Source organism: Chinchilla lanigera, unplaced genomic scaffold (genome assembly GCF_000276665.1).
Source record: "Chinchilla lanigera isolate Chin_1 unplaced genomic scaffold, ChiLan1.0 scaffold00011, whole genome shotgun sequence".
Lineage (NCBI taxonomy): Eukaryota > Metazoa > Chordata > Mammalia > Rodentia > Chinchillidae > Chinchilla > Chinchilla lanigera.
In genome coordinates, this window is record NW_004955412.1 from 22,431,797 (window position 1) to 22,456,922 (window position 25,126).

Here is a 25,126-nt window from a genome sequence, read left to right on the forward strand (position 1 = left end):
GTGAGGCAGGGTCTTATTAAGTTGCTTAAACTGACCTTGAACTTGTGATCCTCCTGCCTCAGCCTCCTGAATAGTTACGATCACAGATGTGTACCACCATGCCCCGCTGATCCACAGGTTTTTTTTTTTTGGCCACTGTTGTTGCTGTGAAATGCCCCCCTGCAAAAAAATTAAACCCAAAGTCTCATATAATCCATCGTCTTCTGGGCTCTCCTGCATGCACTTTTCACTTGTCAAATGCATGGAGTCCCAGGGCCCTTCCTGTTGCTGACCTTGCTCTTCTTGCCCCTAGGTTCAGGGTTCTCTTCTCTCCCCATCTCTCCATTCCTCCCTCCTTGTCCTTGTGCTGTCAGGCAGCAAATAAGTCAAGTCTTCCCTGCAGAGTCCCTCGCTCCCCCTCGAAGCCCTCTATTTAACAACTGGAATTTTATCATTATTTGTTGAATTTGTTGTTTAATGCTTGTTTCCTCTACTAATTGAAGAGCCATGAGGCAGGGCCTAGAAGTCTGCTGTTTTCCCAACACCTCATGCAGCATCTGGTTTATAGTAAGTGCTCAATAAATATTTATTGGATGAATAAAGTGAGGGAGCTATTTATAGTGAAGCCGTGGAGCCAAACTGGGGAGTCAGGGAGGGTAGGTGGTCTGAAACTGTCTTCAGAGCTCCTAGTAATGGCTTTGGGTTCTTCGGTGAATCTCTGGAAAGCAGGCAGGCAGGCAGTTGTGGGGTGCTTGCTGTGCTGTTGGCCCGGCACTGGGCCATGTTTTAAGGCACTGCTGGAGCGCTTGTCTCATTGCTCTGTGAGACAAACCTCTAGGAAAAGGTGGCGGTTGGATCTGGCTGTTCTCTGAGCTTCCTTGTGTCTCTGGCATCTTCTGTTTCCTACCCACTAGTAAGTGAAGGGGCAGTTGTGTTCATGCATGTTTTTTCAGAGGTTCCTTTATAGGGAATCTTCCTGGAACCGCACATGTCATTGCTGAATGACTGACTCACCTGCAGGGTGTGGCCAGCCTATAAGGTCCACCCTTGGGTCAGTGAGGAATAACATATTCTGAACTGTAAATCAGTGAGAATATGCTTCTCATTCTTTTGCAAAGAGGAAGGACAAGGCATATTTTTAAAAAAAATCTATTGAAATGCCAAACTTTAGCCCAAGGGCATTCTTGTTTTGTTCTTGCATCTGTAAAATGGGCAGTGCAACTTGGTCAGGAGAGTGGGTAATGAGTTCTGTGGGTGATGGGAGAATCTTGGGCCAATACAAAGTCAAGTGTGTGTGCTGAGATTCTCCAACCTGGCTGTCTTCTGGGAGCCCTCATAAACTAGATTTCAGCTCTCCTAAGGGGGACAGTCCGGGAGGGTAATGAGCTTTCTAAATATAGCGAGAACACTGTCTTGAAAAGGGATACTGGGAGGTGATTTGCATGCCTAGCATTTAGGTCGCATGGTTTAAAAAAACCTTGTTGTTCTTGGACCCAGGGAGTCTGTCTTTGGTTTCTGCAAGGCCCGTAGTATCATATCATTCCGGGCACTTAGCGGCTACCTCTATTCTCAGAGTTGAAGGACAGGATATTTGTTTTATAGCTCGTTGTAGAATTTTAAAAATGCTTCTTTGTGTTTCACTGCTGGTGCAGCAGAGAAAGGAGCCAGACTGCCTTGTTTGTAACGCTCATACTGTGTTCTGGAAAGAAGCTGTGTAGGAGGCATGAGGACGTCAAGCCGTGGGTGTCTAGGACATCCTGAGCTTTGGGCTGACCAATAAGAAGGAGGTAACAGCAGAAAAAATGAATGGAGAGAACATTTCTGACCCATTCAGTGAAGGCCCCCTTCTTCCTGAATAAGCTTCAACGTATAGTCTTCAGTGGTTTTCTTGGAAAATTCTCATGGTTGTTTCAGACTTACAACACTGATTTCCCCCAGAAGTGTTCTCTGTATTCTTACAGTTGAGAAGCCTATAGGGTGTGCCTGGCTCCTGAGTGCATACTTCACTGATAAGTGAACACATGAGTAATCAGTACCTTTATGCAACATGCAGTTTATTTCCTTCCTTTTATTTATAACAGCCTCTAGCTGGAGGATTGGGTGGCAGCAGATTCTTCTTCCTACTCTGAATAATAGGAGGCAAATCATTTTACCTCTTGGGTTCTTTAGGGCATGCTGGGGAGCTGAGAGACAACTAGGTGTGGGAGGTGATGTTTGATAAAGACCGAGGTATGTCAAGGTGTGGGTGGTGATGATTGCCATGAGCTGGCATTGGATGCTAGCCCTGAGCCTGTGGTCATCACTCCAGCTGGGGACAGCCGGGCTTATGCCGATGCTATGGTTCTGCAGATGCTGTTGACAGTGTTTTGAAGGATTGCTTTGGCCAGAGACCCAATCCCCAGCCCGCCTCCTCTATGACTCATTCTAGCTGCATATATTGGTAGCAGGAGGGCTAGAGATGAGATGAAATGAAAGAGGCACCTCTTAAGAGTGGGAGTCCCTAGGTACTGGGTCTGTACTTGAAAGGTGTAGGGGATATTTGCATAACATTAATCACTGTAAAGAAAACACTTTAGTGGCATTTAGTACATGTATCTATTACGCAACCACTGGCTCTGTTTAGTTCCAAAATATTTTCATCACTCTCAAAGAAAACCCCTTATAGTTACTCCCTCCTCTTACCTTTCCCTTGGCAACCACTAATCTACTTTCTGTCTCTGTGGATTTACCTCTCCTGGATAATTCATATAAATGGAATCATGCACTATGTGACCTTTTGTGTTTGGCTTCTTGCACTTAGCGTATTGTTTGCGAGATTCATCCATGCTGAAGCATGTTTCAGTACAACGTAAAGTCTTAACAGCCACACCAAATCCGCAAGGATAGATCCTTCCCCATCCCCCCCTGATTTAGTCATAGGTCCACCCTAAGCTCCATTTAGAGGCTTGCTGAATCAGTAGGGCTGGGTAGGGTCTCAAGTGCTTCTGATCCTAGACCAGTGACCCCAGGCATTATCCTAACCACCTGCCTGTGAACCTAGCTGAGGCTTGAAGCACCTCCCAGGCCCTGCCTGTAGTTCCTGATGCAGTTGCTGATCAGAGAGGTGTTTACCTTCTGGGAGAGACACTGGACCCCTCCCTGCTGCCTTTACAGCTCCAATTAATTATGTGTTATTTATCAAGCTCCATCTTGTGAGCCAGAGATAGAGAGAGAAGGTTGTTCATGCCCTGGGGTTGTGATTATAACAGACTTCACATCAAGGTTATGTTCCTAGAAAAGCCACACTTCCACCTCCTCCCATCTCCTCCCAGGCCCGTGTCTTCTGGATCCGCTGTGGGACCAGAGTGGGAGAGGATGATTTGAGAGATTGAGAGTCCTGCAGCTGCTCAGAGGGCTGGTGATGAGGGAGACTGGAGGAAGAGATGCCTAGAAGGGAAACGGACCCAAACAAACAGGAAACCACCTCTTTAAGTAAAGGATCTAGCCAGGTACCTGTGGGTTGTTCTTCATTACAGGAGCTGCTCTAGGCTGCTGGTTTCTTGGTCGCTTGAGATTGTGGAGGTTGGGATAGAGAGGAGGAAGGTGAAGCCAGAGAGTAGACTGTATGTCTTGGCTTTAATAAAAATGATGACCTGCTAGCCTTTTGTCATCCTCTGGGTGCACTGATTCCTGCAACTGATTCTGGTCATGTGCTGTGGGGGATGGGCACCTGGGCTGCCATGGGGATCAGCCTGACTCACTAGGGAGTTATTCTCATGACCAGGATGTGCCTGACTTCTCGCCAAGGCAAGGAGCGGAACAGTTTGTGTGAGTGCCTGGTGGCCCTCGGACAAGTTGTTTCTTGCCAAGGATATTTTTCTTTCCCTCCACTGGGCTGCCTTTTTTCAGTCTGCTCTTAGAAAAAAAAGCAGACATCTAATGGAAAAGCCTTGTTTTTTTCTAAATAGGTGTTTCGCCAAGCTTGCTTTCTGCAGGCTTTCTTTATTTAAAAAAAAGCCTTTGGATGTTTTGATGCTTGTCTTTGTACGCATTTCATCTCTCTCCCCTTGGAATGATTAAGGGAAGTCTCATAATCTCATCTCTTCTGTGTAGAAAGACTTCAGCAAGTTGTTTTCAGACCTCTTCCCCACTCTGATCCCTGAAAGCTTTGTAGCCTTTTCAAAGCACCATCTGATTGTTACCTGCCAGAGGGGGTGCTTTGACCATGCCTTTGAGGATGCCCAGGTTGGACATTAGTGGACTTTTTCATCCCAGACCCCAGTGAACTTGCGTGGCTCTTGCAGGTTCTTAATCTTTTATTGTACTGACATTTGCATAGCTCTCTATTTATTCCTGTTTAGTTCCAAGGGTGAGGATGGTTTGGTAGGGGAGAAGACTTTAACCTCAATTCCCAGGGTGTCTATGCTAGTGGATTTCCCAGGCACAAATGCTTCCAGATTTTTCCCAGAAGCCTGGGCTGGAAGGAGAATGGAGAAAGGGAAGGTTAGAGGAAGGCTTCAGTGGCCCAGGAAGATTCCCTTAGCTTCTTTCTGCCAGTAGTATCCTGGGTTAGATAATTTATATTTTTTATTTGCACTTCTCTGTTGATGCTTGCCTGGACTTATCTATCAGGAATGAGAAATGATTTTTTGGAATGCCCTGTTTTCCTAAAAAATATCAAGGGTCCTTTTCTTTAAAAAGGTCTTATTTCAAATGCTTTTGAAAAGAGTTTGGAGCCTGGATCAAATTAGATGCAGGTGCTTAAAGCCCAAAGCAGAGTCGTTATGGATCAGCTCCTTGGTTGATCTGGCTGCCAAATTTGTGGTCCAGGTGTTTATCCTCCTGTGACGTCTAAGAGCCCCTGAAGGAGTAGGTGGGGAAAGTTAGGGAGTGGTGAGTGAGGAAAGGAAGGAAGGATAGAGAAAGGAGGTATGAGGGGAGAGTTTTCTGCTGCAGAGCTGTGCTAACAGGACAGCTCTAAGGGCAGGTGAGCCCCGAACTTCATGAGTTCAAGAATTGGTGGTGGAGTAGATGGGGTATGCTGTTGAGGCTGGACCCTCAGGGCGCATCTCTGAGTCCCCAAAGCTCAATTTTCTGTCCAGTGTGCCCACGATAACTGAAGTGGCTGGTGGAATAGGCTTATCTCAGACATTACTCAATAAGAGATGGCACATGCTCCTGACTTGGGGACTTTGTCCAGCTTGTGCACATTGTGCTAACTACCAGAAGGTTTGTTAATATCTTCATACAGTTGTTTTCCATACCGGACAGGTAAATAACTCAGCTGTCCTGAAGTGTCGGTCCCTGAATGCCATCAGTGTACAGTGAAATAAGAGCATGTGCTTAAGCTGGCACAGCCAACGGATGGAATGTTGAAATAAGGAAAACAAAAGTACTGTAGTTATTTTTCCATAGGGCAGAAAAGTCATCTAAAAGAACCTTATTCTGAGATTATATCCTTTCTCGGTTTTAACAAATGAATCCCAAACCTCAGTGGTGTAACTAGATCGCCTGAATCTGAGAAGTTCAAGGTGTGACTGATTGGAGGATCACTTTCTCAGAGACACGGGCTCCTTCTGTCCTTGCTCTGGCTTTGCTGTTTTCTAGGGCAGTGGTGGTGAGCCTATGGCACGCATTCTGTAGCAGGCTGTTTGTATCACTGAACGCTCCAAAAGGTTCACCGTCACTGATCTAAGGCTTTGGGGGTCCTTTGATTGCAGCCTATGTCCAGACAGGGAAAGAAAACGGGACTGTGTGTGGGCCCGGGCTGTGGTAGCCCTGACCACCCTTGATCCCAGGGCCTCATCTTGCAGCCACGGAGCCTGGTGAGTCCATGGTGTCCTCGTGAAGTGGAGGAAGAAAACTGAGAAAACAGCTAGTTAACTCCGATACCATGACTGATTTTGTTCAAGTCGATACCTGGTAAACCAGAAATAAGTATCCAATCCTCTGTTGACATTCCTCATCTATTTTTATTTTACTGGTTCACCAAAAGTCTGGGAACTACTGTTCAAGCAATAACCCAAAGGCTATTTCGTTGACTTCTGAAAAATATTTAAGATAATTTTTATTAATACTTAATTCTATAGTTATGGGGTGCAGTGTGGTATTTCAATAGATGTATACAGCATGTAACGATCAGGTAACTGGGATTTCCAGGTAATTGGCCTCTTCATTACCTTACATATCATTTTTTTGTGTTGAGAACATTCAAAATCTTCTCCTCTAGCTATTTTGACATATGCAGTTACTATTTATCAATCACAGTTATTCCACTTTGCTGTAGAACATTAGAAATCATTACCTCTGTCCAGCTCTTTCTTTATGTTTTTCTTTGCACCCAGGGCTTTGTGCCCGTGGCTTGGCACCACTGTTCACACTGTCCAGATGCTCTTGTGCACCTGTAATCATCTTCTATCACTCTTCCCTGCCCTTCCTGATTGCTGGGGAAGTTTTTCTTTTTGAATAAGAGAGACGTTTCCGTGTTTTGGTGTAGGCTCTTACAAGTGTATGTCGTACACATGGAGTAAGGATCAGAGTAAGAAAATTGATGTTCTGAAGGATGAAAATAAAGCAAAAGAATAGGTTATGCCAATGAAATCCTAAGATTTTCTGCGGCCTAACTACACACAAAGTATAGCTGAATGTCACAAGGGGACCAGTGTTTCTTCTTGAGAAGCTGAGACTGATAGAGTATCCACAGTGGGAGGAATAGGCCATTCTGGCCCAATGTTTCACATCTCAGAATCTTGTCATTTCTGAGTGACAGAGGAGGGGAGATCTTAATTTTAATGTGTATGGCTGTCACCCTTCATGGCTCCTGATTCCTGTGTTTGTCTCTTTCAGGTCAGTCTGAATGACTCCCACAATCAGATGGTGGTGCACTGGGCTGGAGAGAAAAGCAACGTCATTGTGGCCTTGGCCCGGGACAGCCTGGCGTTGGCGAGGCCCAAGAGCAGTGATGTAAGTATTTGTGTTGCTCTGGGAACTCCTTGGTGCCCTCAGCATGCCCTTTCTGATCCTCTGAGATTATCATGCCAGGAAAAATAGTGGGTAATTACAGGATGGATGGGATGAATTATATGACAGGGAAGAGAGTTAGGGAAATAATAATTCCTTGTTTCCTGAACATAGAGGGGTGCAGTCTGTGTTTCAAGCAGATGTGTGCAACGTGAGATTGTTTTTATGAAGTTCTAGGTCATCTGGATTGTATCTGCTGAACAATTTGCTTACCCACCCAAGTGGTTTTTTCTGTGTGCCCATGTATTCTAACCCATGACAGTGGGATGAACTGTTGAAATGGATGCTTTCATTTTCTTAATTTCCACCATTGGCCACTATGTTTCATACATTGAATTCTTTAAAGACAGGAGACCAAGGAATACAAACTCACTTTATCTCAACCAACAGACTGAGAAGAAGGAAGAGTTACAAACTCAAAGACCTGTAAGAGGGCAGGTAAAGGAGGGGAAGGAAGCCAGCTCTAAGTTCACAACACTCTTTATATCCACAAAGAGAAAAGTGTTGTCCTATTTTGCTTCCAATCTGTGACCTGCTTGGGTAATAGGCCATCTCCCCAGTTTCGATAGAGATCCAGGGTCAAGAAACATTCCCCTGTGTCTTCATTTGAAGGTGGCAATTGGTACTTCATCTCTGTGAGGGAGAGGTATTAGGAAGAAGTAAGGGGCAGTTGCTCACCAGGTCTAGGCTCTGACTGCATCTAGGATGCCGAATCTAGTGTTGCCAGGTCTGATTTTTGCAAGAGAAGCCCAGAGGTCTTCTCTGTGGAACTGCTGAGTCTTCCAAGTTGGCAGCTAATGTATAATTTTACAAACACTGTCTGTGCCAAGCAAATATAAGAAAGGGTCAGAGATGGCACTTGGGTCCCAAGTCTGTAGGCCTGTGTTCCTGACTTCTACTTGTGGGCAGGGGGAACCTCTCCTCCTGTCCTGCCCCAGGTGGGGGTCTGCTATGGTGATAAGGGTGAGGCCCTGGACAGAATAACATACTGAGCATTTGTTACCCTGCGTTGTGGCCAGAGGAAACCTGGTGGATGTGCTAGCATTTTTCACAGCCTTCAGGATTCACTTGTAATTCTTTTTTTTTTTTGTTTTTTCTCCAGTACCGGGAACCCAACTCACGACCTTGCGCTTGGCAGGCAGGCGCTTTGCCGCTGAGCTAAATCCCCAGCCCCCACTTGTAATTCTTGAATGTAGATTTGGTTTCCATGATGTCCTTTTATATCTACTGTCTGGGCTGAATGTATTCAGAGGGAGGTGACCAGAGGGAGCCTTGAGCTGAGTCTGGTGAATTGAATTAGACAGGGAGGGCCAAAGAATGACTGGCTGTAATGATAGGTAGCTTTGCCCTGGGTGGGTTTAGAGCCGTGGTATGTGGGGAACCACAGCAACTGACAGTTCGTCTGGGTATAGTGCTCTGGAGCAGGGCTAGAGTAGTTTAGAGCAATGACTGGCCAGTTTCCAAATGTGATCAGAGTTTACAAGCAGCACCTGTTGTCACAGGCAGCCACGTATGAAAGCTTCCTGGTCCCATGGTACTCTGTAGGCACCTGTGCTTGTGCTCAGAACAGCACTGTTTCTATGCATCCCTATTGGGCACAGGAGCCGGCCTTGGGCTATACCATGTTGATAAATCCTCTGTAGGGTTTTTATGCTTTAAAAAAATTCTTTGATCAGAAAATGAATAAATGAATGTATAAATATTTGCAAGTTAGGTAAGACAGCTTAATACTTATTTCAACGTTTTGCTGGACAGATAGTCACTTAGAGGCGTAAAAAGATTCACATGGAGTTACTCAGCATGTCCGTGGGTAAGTTTGGGGTGATGAGAGTAAGACTTTGTCATGTGTTCAGTGTATGAGACTGTCATATCACTAAATGACCCATTTGTCTGGGCTCAGCAGTGAGAGCCCCATGCCCTAGAACCCCCTGTCCCTCCAGTCCTGGGTGAACGAGAGGGGCTGGTGATTGTAAGTGTTGCTGATCTATCCAACTTCACTCTTACCTTACTCTGTCTAAATATTAGGGTATGTAATACTAAGAACCCATTGAACATATGAAGTGATTAATTATTTTGGAATGAAATATAAGGTTAAATGGAAAGGAGATGTAATGCCCAGAGTTAATAAATAGGGATGGCAGAAATTTCCTCCATCTATATACAAACTACATTAGAGAATTGGCAGATGAGACCAAGATGTTCTGAAGTTAATGCAAAAATAAACTGTGACTCAGAGGCGGAGTTGGTGGTGTTGGAGCAGCAACAGTCCAACTTTTGTTTTAAAGAAGACTGCAAGGGGGGCTGGGGATTTAGCTCAGCGGCAAAGCGCCTGCCTGGCAAGCGCAAGGTCATGAGTTCGGTTCCTGGTACCAGAGAAAAACCAAAAAAAAAAAAAAAAAAAAAAAAAAAGAAGACTGCAAGGTTGGTTCATAAGGCCCCATTAGAAGTCTAAAGGGAAAAAACTTATACAAATAAGGATCCGTGTGAACTGGGGGAAATGGCCAACATCATGCATGTTTAGTATATTAAAAAGGATGGGTCTAGAACCTGGAATCCCAGCTAATTTGCTCTTAACAGGAAGAAAAGTAATTATTACCTAATGAACTTATGCCAGTGTGATTTTATAAGAAACACTGATCTTTCTCTATGATAAGTTGATGAAATGGAACAATAGATATAGTTTATTTTGACATTTCCTATTTCTGCTTCCTTTTTTTTTTTTCCGGTATGGGGAATCAAACTCATGACCTCCCACTTGCCAGGCAGGTGCTGTGCCGTTGAGCTGAATCCCCAGTGCCCCCCCTTTTTTTCTATTTCTGCTTTCTTGTGTTGTATTTTCTAAAGTTCTTAGTTGCAGTATAATTAGCCAAAGAACTACTTAGAGATACTATCCATCAGAAGACCAGGATTTCCGGGTGTGGTGGCATACACCTGTAATCCCTGGAGAGGCTGAGGCCAGAGGATTGTAAGGCCAGCCTGCCCTACGAAATGAGTTCAAGGCCAGCTGGAACTACATATAGCAAGACCCTGTCTCAACAAAACAAAATAAAACAAAACAAAAAGATCAGACTAAGCTAGAAAGATGCATGAATGCTGAATGATAGAACTCACTGCCCTTGACCACCTAGACATACCACAGTAGTGCGATGTTATGATTTGTCCCCTCCAAATTTGAGTGGTTTGCAGGGCCAGTCCTTATTAATAGCACAGAACCTGGTAGCCCCTGAGAGGCTGCTGTCTGGCTGAGCATAGGCTTTGAAATCAGAACACCTGGGTTGGAATCCTGGCTGTGACATTCGTTAGTAATCTGCTCCTGGGCTAGTGTTTTTGTTTTTTTTTTTTAACCTTCCTATTGGTCTTTGTGCTAGTCAGCTTTGTGTTACTGTAGCAAAATACCTGTGATAATCATCATATCAAGAGGAAAGGTTTATTTTGGCTCCCAGTTTTGAAGGTTTCAGTCTATGATTGTTGTCACTATTGTTTTTAGGTCTCGGATAGGTGTACTTACTGGATAACAGTAGTGGGGAGTGAACGGTAGAACAAAACTACATCAGGAGCCAGGGGATAAAGACAGTGAGGAGGGGACCAGGGCCTCAGAATCCTCTCAAGGACATACCCACAATGATCTAAAGACCTCCCATGGGGACCTACCCCTTAAAATTCCACCACTTTCCAGTCACACCACCAAGCCTTTAACACATAGGCCTTTGGGGACTTTCAAGGTCCAAACTAGAGCAGTTTATCACTGACATAGTGCCTTGCTAGCCAAAGTGTGTTCTATGGACCACGTGAGGATTTTCTGGGAGCTGCTTAGAAATGCATACTCTCAGATCCCACCCAGACTTTTTGAATCAGAACCTGCACTTGGCCAGTGTCCTGCTGGGTGGTAATTTGTAAGCACATTAAAATTTGAGAAGCAGTGCTGTACAAGACTGGGAAAGGTGCCAGATGTGGAGATGTTTTCTATACATTTTAGTCCCCCATTATTATTATCTAGTTTTAAAGTACAAGGAAAAGAGTTTTAAGCTATGCACTTCAGAGGACTAACTTTGTACGAAAGAAAATGATGTAACTAGCAGCTATGGGTGGCTTAGTAACTCCTCCCATGTTAAATTTTATCCTACGGGGAACACAGTGTCGTATTGAGGTCAGAGAGGACTAATTAGCACAGAAAGCTGTATCTGGATGGAAACAAACTATGGAAGCCCCAAAAAAGGGAGTATGGGGTGTCAGCTCTAGTTTACCTGGAGATGACAGTGGACAGTAGTCAGCAGTGTCTTGCTGCTGTGGAGAAAGACATCTTGACCCAGAACTCACATTTGCAGGTGCAGTATGGAGTCCTTAAAGCCATTAGCCCACTGCAGTTTAATTCAGCACCATCAAGCCTTCTGTATGCTATCCTGTGTAGAGACAAGTAGATAACTGCACCATCCTTGAGCCTGGTATTTGCCCTTTGGTGCTTATGGTCTGTGTCTATCAAATAGAAATTAGAATTATGAGGGTAGGACAAAAATACCATGTTGGAATTGTTCAACCTAGAGAAGGCAAGGCAAGTTGGTGAGCAACTATGATTGCTTTTAGGTATAGGATGGACTCTTATGTATGTACTTCCCACTCACTTCCCCAGACTTGGGGATCAACCCAGGGGCACCCAACCACTGTGCTACATCCCCAGCCCTTTTTATTTTTATTTTTTTGTTTTTTTGGTTTTTTTTGGTTTTTCTCCGGTACTGGGAACCGAACTCACGACCTTGCGCTTGCCAGGCAGGCGCTTTTGCCACTGAGCTAAATCCCCAGCCCCCCTTTTTATTTTTGAGACAAAGATTTTGCTAAGTTGCCTAGGCTGGCCTCAACCTTGCAACTTTCCTGCCTCTGCCTGCAAAGTAGGTGGGCTTATAGGAGTGCTCCACCATGATCAGCATTTACCTCTTCTTAACCTCAAATAAGTATAAGACCCAAGCGATGGGCTTTGCTTGCTGGGGTGGGGAATAAGAAAGAGCTTCTTGATAGTAAGAATGGTTTCACCTCCAGCTGCACAGCAGGAACAGTAGCTGAGAATCCAGGAAAGGCTCTGTACTTTGCTGGAGTAGGTCTTTTCTTTCTTGCTGGCTGGCGCTTCTTCCAGTGCTGAGACTGTCATTTGGTGTAGAGTGTAATGAAAGTACCGAGAAGAGAACATTCTTCATGAATTCTCAGTCTGTGATTCACAGGCTGAAAAGATAACTGCATTGGAATTGTAAAAAAGTGACATAATTTTTTTAAACTACTAACAATAAGACCCTGGGCTAGTCATCCTCTTGTAACAGTCTTAGTCTTTGTTTTCCCTTAAATGGAAATCATGATAGTCAACCATCCATATCTGTGAGTTCTGCATTTATGATTCAGCCAACTGGAAATTGAAAATGATAGAAAAACAATTGCATCTGTACTGAACATGCATACACCTTCCTTGTATGATAACTATTTACATAGCAATTACATTGTCTTAGGTAGTATAAATACTCTAGAGATGATTAAGAATACACAAAAGATATGGGTAGGTGATATGCAAATACTGCTCTGTTTTAGATAAGGAACTTGACCATCTAGATTTCAGTATTCATGGGGTCCTGGGTCCAAGTCCCCTGTGGATACGGAAGGACAACTGTATTCTCTCACACACTGATTCATTCAGTTCACTTTTTTGTTTATTTATTTAACATTCGTTTAATTGCACTTTGGTTTATAAATCATCCTTTGCAGAAGTCTTTGGTGACCACTTGGTATGTTCCAGATGCCCTGAAGGTAAAACTAACTTGTGAGATTTTTAAAGAGGAAGAGAGATAAACGATAATACAAAGAGTATTGGATACTGGAAAATGCTACCCAGTGTGAACATATCACATTTGTGTCTCTCGAGAACTAAATGATAGTGGATTATCAAGTTATGAGATTTTGGAGCCGGGAAGGGCCTTAATTCTTTGTTTGAGAAGCCATTAGTTTGCTGGGCGTTTCTGAACCTACCTGGGACTTGGTGTTCATTTTCGGCCTGGGAAATTAAAGTGAGAAAGTCCCACTTTGTCTTTTGGCCCACCCAAATTATCTGTGAGCTCTCAACTGCTGAATTCCCAAAACTGCTTTTGTAGCAGCCCCTTATTTGTGTTGGTCATTGGGAACATAGGCCATGCGTTCCTAGTAGTTCCTTCCATGGTGACCCAGAAAAAGGCAGAGCCTCTCTGTCTTAGCTGCTTCTAACCTTGGCTTCTATTAAATGTTAATGACCCTCATGAGCTCTCAGGTCCCTGTGTACAGCCCTGCTGTGTTTTCACTGTTTACTCAGGGTGTGTAAGCAAACATCACATGTTTACACGCCCATCTGCCATGTCTTTCATTAGTCTTCATTAGTACTTCTGGTGCCCAACATAGTTCGTGGCCCTTGTGAAACCCTCAATGCGTGTTTGCTATGGAATCAAATGAGAAGGGCTGGCCATATACTTTTTGGGATTTGTACAGTAATAGACCTGAGCTCGTTTACTGGAGGAGGGTAGTACCATCTCTGCACATAGTAAGCACTCGGTGAATGACGGTTGTTCTTTGTTTTATCAGTGTGGTTACTACATTGCCAGAAACCAGGAAGCAGTGAGAAGCAAATTTTGTTAGCCTGGACATTAATCCTGCAGCCACTGTCATCTCCCATATATCAGAATCACAAAAAAACTAGTGCAAAAGGGATTCTGATACTGGTTATTTTTCTCAGTGCTGGGGATGGAACCCAGGGCCTTATGCATGCTAGACAAGTCCTCTACCATGAGCCACACCTCTGTGCATATTTAATCACTTAGGACTCTTTCATCTCATGGAGGCCCATGAAGGTTTTCTTTCTGTGAGCATGGGGTGTTCTAAAAAGTGAACTTCCCAGCAGAGGGATGGAGAACTAGATTGCCATTCTGTGTTCATTTCCATAGATGGTGAAACAGATTTCCAACCTTTTACCCTTCAGAGGCATTCTTTCTCCCTCTGGATATAATTTGTTAAATAGGTAACCTGGCCATAATGGGGATGTTACTGTTTATGTGTTTTCCTACGCTTCAGGGACTTTTTGCCTCAGAAAAGAGGCCAACACACTACAGGCAGAGGTGGTGGCAGCCCTTCTGTGCTTTCTGCCTCCCACAAGCTTGGGGACAGATACAGAGGTAGTCTGCTTTCCTTTTGTGGGCTGTCTGGTAACTTCAGTAATTCGCATTGTCAGGGACCCAGTGGGAACTATGTGCAGAGTGGGATGATCCAGAGTGGGATGCTGGGAAGAAGAACAGTGATCTTTCTGCCTGATGCCTCAGCCAACTGTTCTCCTCTTCGTCTCCCCCTCTGTATTCCAGGTGTACGTGTCTTATGACTATGGAAAATCATTCAGTAGAATTTCAGAGAAACTGAACTTTGGCATAGGAAATACCAGTGAAGCTGTGATTGCCCAGTTCTACCACAGTCCTGCGGACAACAAGCGGGTAAGGAAGCTGCTGATCCTACAGTTCGGACCTCACTGGACTGTATTTTGGGAAGACTGCTGCTCTGAATGGGTGCTGGGAGATGGAGCCCTTCGTGCATGGTCTTTGCAGCGTGACTGGTAGTCATCAATTGTGTTTCTGCTAACCTGGGAAACTGTGACAGTGCAGTTCTCAGGGTGGGTCTATGTAATCAGGCAGGCGAGTACTGGTCAGGCAGGATTTCCAGACAAACAAAAGTAGGTTAAACCACAGAAAATCTGCCAGCCAATAAATTGCCTAACTCACTCTTGGCAAAAATGTCTCCCAGCTACTCTGGGACTTGCATGGCAGTGTAATCCACAGTTTCCAAGAGCAGCTGCTGAACTCGTGGTGCACTGGCATCGCAGCATGTGTGTGTGTGCATGGATGTGTGCAGACACGAGTGTGTTTGTGCATTCCTCTTTCCCCTTCTCTGAACCTATATGAATACAGAAAAGAAAACCAGGGCAGCAGATACGGCTGTGCCTCCTGCTTTGTTTTCCCAGGTGGTATGCCTGGAGGCTTTGTTTCTTGGGTCAGAACCCCCAGGGAGTTGGACTCAAGGAGGCTTTGACACTGGGCTGCCAGGCAGATGGAGAGGGAGGGCAGGAACCCAGCAGCCTGCAAGGCTTTCCTGCTGGGCTGGTAGCTCTTAGCTCTGAGAGTTGTGTTTGATTGCTTTCTACCCCTCTTATATTGCCTAGCTTCTTTCTAGGGCTGAATGGCTTCTTCAAGGGAAGGACCCTTTGCAGAAACACTTGTTAGTAGTAGAAATTTTCTGACATAAAGGGAGTTGCTACTTTCTGCTTATCCAGAATGGGCTCAATGAAGGAGACCCACAAGAGCCTTCCTCCAGAGCCTCACTGCTGCCTTCTCAGGTTGCCTATGGTCTCCTAGCAGGGGCTGCATTAAAAATATTTAGCAACTGGTGTGGCTGAGGCCCTGACCAATCAGAACAGACACTGTTTGGAGGGAGCTGCGCCTAGGAGGCTCCCTGGAAGGCCAGGCATTAATCTTTTAGTTGCTAAATTGGCAGGAGGTTCTGGGGTAGGGGCCCTCCCTTTAGGGCTTTAGGAGAAGTCATTCCAGGGTTTCCCAAGCGATGGCTATTTGTTAGCTGGTAGAAAGCAATTAAAAAAAAAACCAAAACCAGAATAGTCATTACTGGTACACACTGATTATGCATCAGTCCTAATGATCTGAGAGTGAAACTGCAGTTCCATGCAGACTCCCCTCTCTGACCTAACTGCAGGGCACGTGAGCTGTTCCCTGCCCTATAAAAAGCAAAGAAAGGCAGCGGAGGGAGTTGGCTTTGTGGGCCACACAGTTGGTCTTGGTGTCCCTCCCCTCCTGTCGCCTTCCTGTGGCTGGTCAGGCCTGGTCCTAGGGGCTCTATAGGTGGCCTGGCTTCCCTGCTCACTTCCCTCTGGATTTCTGAAGAGGGAGGAGCTCCCTTCAGGGCCTGATGGCTGGTTGTGCCACCTCTCCTCTGGATACCTCTGTGCATCCCTGCCCGGCAAGAAGCAAATAACTCTTGTTTGCTCACTTTGTCAGGCCGTGTTTAATCCTTGTTATGACTGTTAGATTTCTACATTATCTCCAACTGTGTGGCAGCAGCCGCGCCTTGAAGTTGCTCTGTAGTGCTCTGGACTCTCCCTTTTCAGCTCCTTCTGGCCCCTCCCACCTGCAGGGCACAGATGCCTACAAGTGGCTTTCGTCTTCCTTCCTGATAGTTGTGGATTGTGGCAAGCAACTAACTGCTCACACCTGGAGTCAGAACAGCCGCAGGCAGGAAGGATGATGCTTGGGACCCCCAGAGATTTGGTGCAGGCAGAGGACAGGGGATTTTGGAGCATCAGTTACGCACAGGTTTCAACAAGGGCCATAACCTTGGGGCCAGAGGGAAGAAGAACACTGGAATGATTGCAATAGAAGAGGTTCAGGTGTTGCATGGTGGGATAGAGCCACACACGCCACATGTGTGCAGCCTACGCCCACTGCCTGCTATGCAGGGCGATGCATTTTGGCGTGTGGGTGTGTTGACTGCGCTTTACAGTTGGAGAGGATGGGGAGTTAGGAGAACAGAGATGCTGTCTTCTTAGAGGAACCCATAAGGCTAGACCTGTGGCCTGGAGCAGGCTGAGGGAGGGAGGCACACTTTGTCAGAGCCTTTCTAGTTCCCCAGAGAAAGCTGTTACCCTCCTGAGACATCTCAGGAAGGAAGTGATGATATTTATTATGCTGATTGCTTTTGTGACTTTTACCTTTGTCCCTTGGAAGGCAAATTGCTTCACCAGACCTACCATTTCCGGATAAACCACATAGGGCTGGGTGCTTCCCTGTCAATAGCAGGGTGCTAGGCCCCCACCAGTCAGCACTCAAAACTAATGTCAGCAGCTGCTCTGGAGGGTTAAAATGTCAAGAGAGAAGGGCGGCATGGAAGGCTGAGGGGAACGTGTGCCTGTGGAAGGGGAAAGAAAGAGAGAGGAGGCAGCCAGCTCTGATCTGCAGCTTTGGCTTTTGATGCAGATGGAGTGTTTGCAGGGCACCTGAGTGTTCAGGTTTATTTTTGCATAGCCTGCAGCCTCACTTCCTCTTCTGAGTCCCCTGTGTGCAGCTCCAGCCACCTGGCTGTTCCACTAGCCTTGCCAGCCCCTGGGATGGATCAGGCAGCATCTAACAGATTCTCCTTCTTTGAAAAGGACCAGTAATGTGCAGTGGGGCTTCACAGCCTCAGCCTAAGCAGAAGCGAAAACCAAGCCGGCCATTTCCCAGGCTGAGGCTGGTCTTAGGTAAAGCTGTAAACAATTGTTTCCCTTTCTTCCCTCATTACCTGCTCCAATCTTTCCCCCTCAAACTATACTCTTGGTTTCTGCACACAAAACTGGAGACCGTCACTCGTGTTGATAACATATGGATACATCTTGAGGCTCAGTTTGTTATCTTTGCAGTGCTATAGTATGTGTCTTTTCAGAGGAAAGAATAAGCTCCTCTGGAATATTAAGTGCTTGCAAACAGGGCTGGAGAAGTAGGTGGAGGTGAAGATGTTCCCAAGATCATACAGTTTAGGAAGCATCTGCAGGGCAGCCCTGTTGGCAGACCTGTGGGGTTGGCTGCCAGTGAACTTGACAGTCAGGCTTAGGAGCAAGGTGGGAAAATCTGTGCTTTCCTACCGTGTGCTTGTGTGATGCATCACATAACGGCAAGGTGCACCATGTGTCCGTGATGAATGGAACCTGTGCTAAGTAGTGCTGGAGGATTAAGGGAGGTTGGACCAAAAGAATACAGTCTTTATGGGGCGCTTTGGATTAGGAATGGAGCTCCCAGGATGGACACATAATGTCAGTAGGTGGAGTTGAGTTGGTGGGAGCCATCCAGCACACAAAAATGTGGCATGCTAACAGTGCCTGCATGTAGTTTCTGTGTAGGACAGGCAAGAGATTGCTTCTCAGGGATAAGTGGTCTGTGCTGAGCTACTCTGCAGTGTCTACCTGGCCCTCTTGAGATGGAGAGAATTCCCTTTTCCCTTGAGGACTGTGGGAAACCATGGAAGAACCTTTAGCAGGGAAGTAATTAGTGTCTTTTAGGAAAGTGTTTCCTAGAAACGTGCATGATGGGTTGGAGGGGAAAGATTAGAAGAGAACATGGAAAGGGAACCATTGGGGCAGTGAAGTTGCTTGGTTGCTCATCCAAACCTCCTAGTCCCCTCCACATATTTCACACCTTTCTAGTCCTAGGAGATATGAGGATGAATGAAACCCAGTGCCTGAATCCTACTTGGTCAGTCTCTAACAGGGACATAGGCCACACTTGTAGCACTGGAAATAAGAAGGAAGACACAGACTTTGAAAGAGATTTTACAGAAATACTTAATGGGTAGATAGCTGCTTGAAAATGGAAATGAAAGGGAGGGAATGTAGTCAAAACCCAATCTTAACTGTAAGGTATAGGGCTGGGATAGAGTGTGGTTGGAACTTGGGGCCTGGGGCTGGAGAATTAGATTTTGGTGGCAAGCTGCTGAAGAATTCAGTTTTAAACCCACTGAAATATCCTGATCCATCAAAGTGGAGATGACAGAGAAGGCAACAAAAGTAATGAAAGTAGAATCTCAGTGAGAAGTCAGATTTAGTCTGTAGCTATGAAAGTTGTTGTATTAAGCTATTTTCTGTCACTATAATAAAGTGCTGGAGACTGGTAACTTTATAAAGCAGAGAGGTTTTATTTGGCTCATAGTTTCAGAGGCTGAAAATTTTAGATTGGGCCCCATCAACTTGGCCTCCAGTGCAGGCTCCTTCGGCTGCACACAGTCATGGTGGAGGGCCTTATGATGAAAGTATGAGAGAGCAGTGACAGGAAGCCAGAGAGTGGTGAGCAAAGGACTACATGCATTCCTTCTGAGAGCTGTACCCCGAAAGAGCCAATTCCTTTGCATGAGGCCCCACCTCTTAAAAGTTCCCCCACATTATCACACTGAGGACCAAGCTTCCAATTTATGAACCTGTGGAGGACAAACCACATCCAAATGGTAGCAGGCAGGCAGTGATTGTTCTTGAGGCAATAGTTGCAGCTGTGTGGAAGGATCAGCCAAGTTGGTAAAGGATGGAGGAGACATGAGATTTGAGGGTAGAGGGTGAATGAAGGTAGAGGAACCCATGAAAAAGATTCAATGTCTGAGATGGCTGGTGTGGAGGGTGAGGAGGTGGATGGGATGAGCCCTGCAGAAGATGAGGGCGGAGAAAGCTTCTGGTAAAAACGTAGTGATGGATTAGGGGAGGAAACACATAAATGAGTTAAATAGTACAATGTGAGACCTCTGAATTAAGTTCAGGAAATGCTTCCTTTGGGTTAGAAGAAGAAAGGCACACACTGATGGACTGCTCAGAGATGGGCTCTGCCCCGGCCAGATATGGATCTAAATGCTACCTGCTCCTGGGTCATCTTGACAGTTATCCACTCAAAGCTTCAGTGTTCTCATTATTAAAGGGGGGTGGTGGCGTAACAATACTACCGAAAGAGTTGTTACTGTGGGTACTGAGTGGACTAAGTGACACAAGGCATAGAAAACTTTAAGCTCGGTGCCTGCGACATAGTAACTGTGCTCCCCCCAAAGTTTTATATACCATCATAAAAAATAATTGTAATGAACCAGTTTACACCAGCTCCAGGTCCCTGCCCAGGAGCCATCCATGGGGAACCAGCCCACTCTAGTCTTTCCGCACCCAAGTGCCACTTGTAGGGACCTAGTCTTGCTTGTTTGTCACCATGACTTGGGGGTGAATGAGGATGAAGGATAGACACGGAGTCAGTTTAACATGCAGGCAACCAGTGAGCTCTTGCCCCTAGAGGAGCCCTAAACATCTGGCTCCTCCTGCTTTTATTCCCTCAAACACGGGTACGAGCGATTAAAGTAACACATGATTCATCTTCCCTGCATTATCCATTGTACATGCCCAGGTAAACAACCTGATCTCAGCTCTATTGAATTTTCCCTAGAACCTGAACATGCCATCCTCCCTGCATGTTGCCAAATGAACACAGCCTGCTGCCTTTCTCCTTTGAGCTCACAGAGGAGGCCAATTAGGCCACAGTTCTCCGTAACTGGTCTCCCGCAAATAACAAGTTGTATGATTGGGTGCATAACTTTTTTGGATTCACAAGTGAGAGACTGCAGAAAGCCATGAAATGGATTTCTGGAGAAGTCTTTTTTTTTGAACTGAGAATATACTCCCTTCCCCAGTAATGACGGTGGTTTGGGAGCAGGAAAAGAGGCTATTTTTAGGGAATACTTTCATGATAAAAATTATGATGATTCTCCAAAGATCATAATTGTTTTTATTACATTGCATTTGCTTAGAACAGTTTTTGCTTTCAAAACATTTGCTATCTTTCTGTTAGATTTAATGAGGCTTCCACAGAGTGTGGAGATTTACATTAAATGCTGGAGAAGAAACAAGAGAAAGGATGCACCCAATGGGCCCTGGAAAGTTGAAGGTCTGGATTTGGGGAGAGAGCGAGTGAAGGGGAAGGAGCAACGGATGAAAGCAACATAGGAACACCTGTTAATTTGAACTACCTTGATCCTGCCCCTAGAGAACTCTTGAGGGAGCCTCTCTAGCCAAACTTGTTCTAAGTCACACAGAAGCAAAATAAGGCGAGACCTCTGCTCACCAGAACTGCTCCCTGCTGTGCCTCAGAGCATGTCCGCCAGCTCTGTTAGTCCCCAGAGCCGCCTGGCGTCCTGACATAGTAGAGCAGCTTATCTTTTCGTTGGGTGTGAGTTTAACAGTTTTCCTGGAAGGGCATTCTTGTAGCAGCTTAGAAGTCACAAGGAGAGAGAGAAGTCTTGAATGTTTTTAGGCCATCTGAAGACCAGGAGATCTCTGTCCCAGTTGCCAGCAGCCACAGTGACCACATGACCTGCCAGAGAGTGAGAATGGCCAAGTCAGTTGAAAGGAAAAATAGAAAGACTTGGCCAGCTTCGTTACCTGATTAAACAGGCTCAGTTAGTGGCCGTCACTGCACTGCTTCCTCCACTGAGCCCGGTCAGTGAGGGCAGTATCTTTTTGTTGCCAAGAGATGCGGGAAAGCCATTATGGAAGCCTAAGGCCTGGCACCCCACCTTCCCACATACGTGCGCTTTCCCTTAGGGAAGTATGGGGTGGCTCTGGCCAAGCACTGCTCTGAGCTTATCTGTTTTCTCTTGCAGTACATCTTTGCAGATGCATATGCCCAGTACCTCTGGATCACATTTGACTTTTGCAACACCATTCATGGCTTTTCCATCCCGTTCCGGGCTGCTGATCTCCTCCTCCATAGTAAAGCCTCCAACCTTCTTCTGGGCTTTGACAGATCTCATCCCAACAAGCAGGTAAGAGAGCTTCTGGAGCACGGTCGTGTGCGGTTCCTGTGATTCCACCGGGCCTGGGTGCACTGTGTGTCCTTTGAGTGACCTTGCCTCCTGCTTTTCCCTCCCTCCTCTCAGGCTTAGCCTTTGTAGCTACTATTTCACTTACCACAGCAAAAGAAAAGTATATCCCCCTGGCCCTCTGTGTCTGTGTCCCAACCAGCATGCAGTCCCTAGCACTTGGCAGGCCCCGTGAGTTTAACGCTATGCCTTCCCCAGGCAGATGCACCTTTGTTAGTTTGTAGGCTACATCAAGGCCTCGGGGTTTAATGAGAGAGCCACATGGAGCATTCTAGTCTGGAGCTCTTCTGTGACCTCTTGTTTGTAAACATTTTTTTTATTTAATGGTGCTAGGGATAGAATCCTGGGCCTTAGGTATGCTAGGCAAGTGCTCTACTATTGAGCTACCCCTGCAGCCCCTACCTGAAACATTTTTGCCTGCCATTTGTTTGAAGTTACCATTAGTTCTGACAGTCTTCCTTTGTGTGAGTGTGGATGCATGTGTGTATAATAGAAATGCATTCATTTTTCTCCTTGAGTTCAGGTGTGAAGGAAAGTTGAGAAGTGAAAGGAGAGCTTGAGTAAGATTTATATCTTAGGGTTGAAACTTGCCGTATCAAGAGTATTGGTCGGGCATAAACCTAAGAAACCTGTAGATCTTGTATGATTGGATTAACAATGAGTCCTGAATGTTTTTGTTGAGAAGAGCCTTGGAACTTTTCTTTTGCTTCATGGGTTATTTAACTAAAACACAGATCTGTTTACCTTTGCTTGCCTTGGGGAGTAACCTAAGCTTATATGGGCTGGGTCAGTTTACCAGTGGAGGTACATTATTGTTATTTTTGGTCTCATGCTTCTTAATACATGTTTGTCAGGGCCAGAGGAACCCTTGGGTCTCCTCTGTGGAGGGTGAGGGACTTTGGCAAAGATTAGCAAGTTAATTACTTATGACAAGTCTGTACATTCAGTTTATCCCTCTTGGTATTCTGTACTTAGCCAGTGTCCTTAGTGTCCTCTGTAGACAGCTTTAATGACCAAAGCTCATTATAATTTTTATTTTTATTTTGGTGCTAGGAATTAAGTACAGGGACTCACACATGCTAGGCAAGTGCTTTACCACCAACCTATACCCCCGCCCCCAGTTTTTATTTTTCTTCCTTACTTTTTATTGTGGTGAAATACATATACAGTAAAATTTATTGTCTTAATCTATTTTCAAGTGTACAGTTCAATGGCTCACATTCATATTGTGGTGCAACATTACCTCCCAAACTCTTTTCATCTTGGAGAACCAAAGCTCTGTGTCCATTAATTACTTACCTGCCCATTCTACCTTCCTTCAGACCCTGTTAACTACCATTTGACATTCTGTCTATAATTTTGACTACTCTAGGTACCTCAAGTGGAATCACACACAATTAGTCTGTTTGTGACTGGCTTGTTCCACTTGGCATAACGCCTTCAAGGTTCATGCACACAATAGTGTGTGTCAGAGTGTCCTTCCTTAAGGCTGAATGACAGTCCCATTGTGTGTATAGATCACATTTTACTTGTTCATTTACCCTGTAATGGGCACTTTGATTGCTTCCACAGTTTGGGTATTGTGAATAATGCTGCTGTCCATTCCAAATTTTTAAGGACTCTGTTTCCCAGTTACTCAAGAGTAACTCCCAGGTAGTGGGGCTACTGTTGAGTAAAATATCACTTCTGATAATGCAGAAGTGGAGGGCAAGCCAGGCATTTTTCCTTCCGGTTTCTGCTGAAAGCCTTATGACTAAAGTGAAATGCAAGGGTGCAGTCCTGTGTGCTGCCCATGTTTCCCACGTGCTGTGGGATCCCGTGGCTTTGGTGATCCGGGTGCCTGTCTTCACAGACAGTGTGCTGTGGAGGACAGGGTCACAATGGGTTTGGGCAGTGATGCCTTTCAGATTGTACACAGTTCTCACATCGTGGCCCTCTTCTTGTTGTCTTGGTCTTTGCAGTTATGGAAGTCTGATGATTTTGGCCAGACCTGGATCATGATTCAGGAGCATGTGAAGTCCTTTTCTTGGTAAGTTGTATTGTCTAGGAAATCTTGATTTATATAAGCCCCTCTCTCCAGTTCTAGCTCTTTTGTGGGAGACAGATCTTTAGTCTTAACCTGAAATATGTGGCATTTGCTCAGAAAATAAATTTTCCAGACCTGAGAATTAGAGCTCCAAGTATAACGCATTCACTAGGGGCAATGAGAAAAGATTATTTATAAGAGGAGTTATAGTGCTTTTGCATTTTTCCCTCCATCAGGGAACCCAGGGGAATCTTGGCTCTGATATGTAATAGAGTTATTAAAGACCTTTATTTTTAGAGCATCATAATGGAGGTTTCTCTATATAAAACTCAGGCATTGATTCATTCATAACATTTTTTTCAGTGTCTCCTGTTAAGTATAAAATCTCCAAGATACTTTAGGGTATAAGAAGTTGAATAATTTATGGATATAGTTATTAAGGAAAATGCAGTTCAGAGGTAAGGAAAGGCATTTCGTGTTCACAACACACTCCGTGCAACAAGCACAGCACCAACAGACAAGATGGGAGGCCGGAGGAGGAACTCTGTCTTCCTGATGGGATGTTTCAGGACAGCAGGTAGGAGGCAGTATGTGTAGGTGGAGAGCAGAAGTTCCAGACAAGGATGCCCTTTAGAAAGGGAGGCTGGTATCAGAATCCGCAGTGCTTGAAAAAAGATCTTGAACCAAATTCTAAAAGTAGTGGGAGGCCATTGCAGGTCTTTTGTAGAGATGTGAAGAAGTACAGTTACTCCTAGTCATGGTCGCTTCTGACCTTGCCCCGTGACGGTGGCACTGTGTATGAGCTTGAGCACATGTGTTTGCATGTGTACAGGACATGCTTGGTGCAGATGTCTAGGAGTGAGATAGAGGTTATTGGATTATCTAACTGCTCAGGAACCCATTCACATGTATAAACTAATAGACCCCACAGATTTGATGCTGCCCAAGTTGACTTTTGATCCTCATGTCCCAGACCAGTTCCCTGCATTACCTTCCCTGTTTCAGTTTCTGTGATTAGGCCAAGAACTTTTGAGTTATAGTTGATTCTACATTTGCTTCAAGCTTCACACTCAATCTATCAGGAGATGTGTTGGCTCTACCTGTAGTATGTATCCACACTTCACCACTCACTACTGCTTTCCTCATGTTGCTTACTCATTTCCCAAGTGGTTTTTCCGCTTTCACGCCCATCCTTCTGCAATCAGTTCTCAGCGCATGGACAGATCTTTCCTGTTAAGAACAGGCCAGGCCTTATTTTTGTTCTCCTTAGAACCTTTCAAAGCATCTTCGTGTTTCTTAGATGAAATATCAAGTATCCTTTTCCACAGGACCCTGGGCCTTTGCACTTGCTCTTTTCTCTGCCTAAATTGCTTTTATCAGTATAATGTACTGCTTGTTCCCTTAGCTCATTAAATCCTGCTCACATAGCTCCTTCTAAATGTGGTCTACCCAAATGATTGTACTTATTTGTTTACTTAAAATAAGTTGTATAGTGTACATTCAAGCTATACAGTATGATGTAAATTATATATGTAATTAATAATGTTAATATAGCGAAACTATATATAGTATATAGGGTATATACTAATGTTAGTATAGCATAATGTCTTCTAGGCCTATACGTGTTGTTGCAAATGTCTCCTCTTTTTTAAGGTTTGAATATATTTCATTACACCTATATACCAGGGTTTCTTTGTC

At 45.1% G+C, this 25,126-nt stretch overlaps 1 protein-coding gene across 1 annotated transcript in view; it reads left to right on the forward strand.

Annotated features, from left to right (window-relative positions):
• The window catches only part of Sorl1 (sortilin-related receptor, L(DLR class) A repeats containing), a 154,196-nt gene that overhangs the window by 9,813 nt on the left and 119,257 nt on the right, over nt 1-25,126 (forward strand). Inside the window, exons 2-5 of the mRNA XM_005378364.2 lie at nt 6,805-6,921; nt 14,334-14,459; nt 21,184-21,345; nt 23,364-23,431. Coding sequence (XP_005378421.1) covers nt 6,805-6,921; nt 14,334-14,459; nt 21,184-21,345; nt 23,364-23,431 — 473 coding nt within the window. The remainder of the gene's footprint in view (nt 1-6,804; nt 6,922-14,333; nt 14,460-21,183; nt 21,346-23,363; nt 23,432-25,126) is intronic.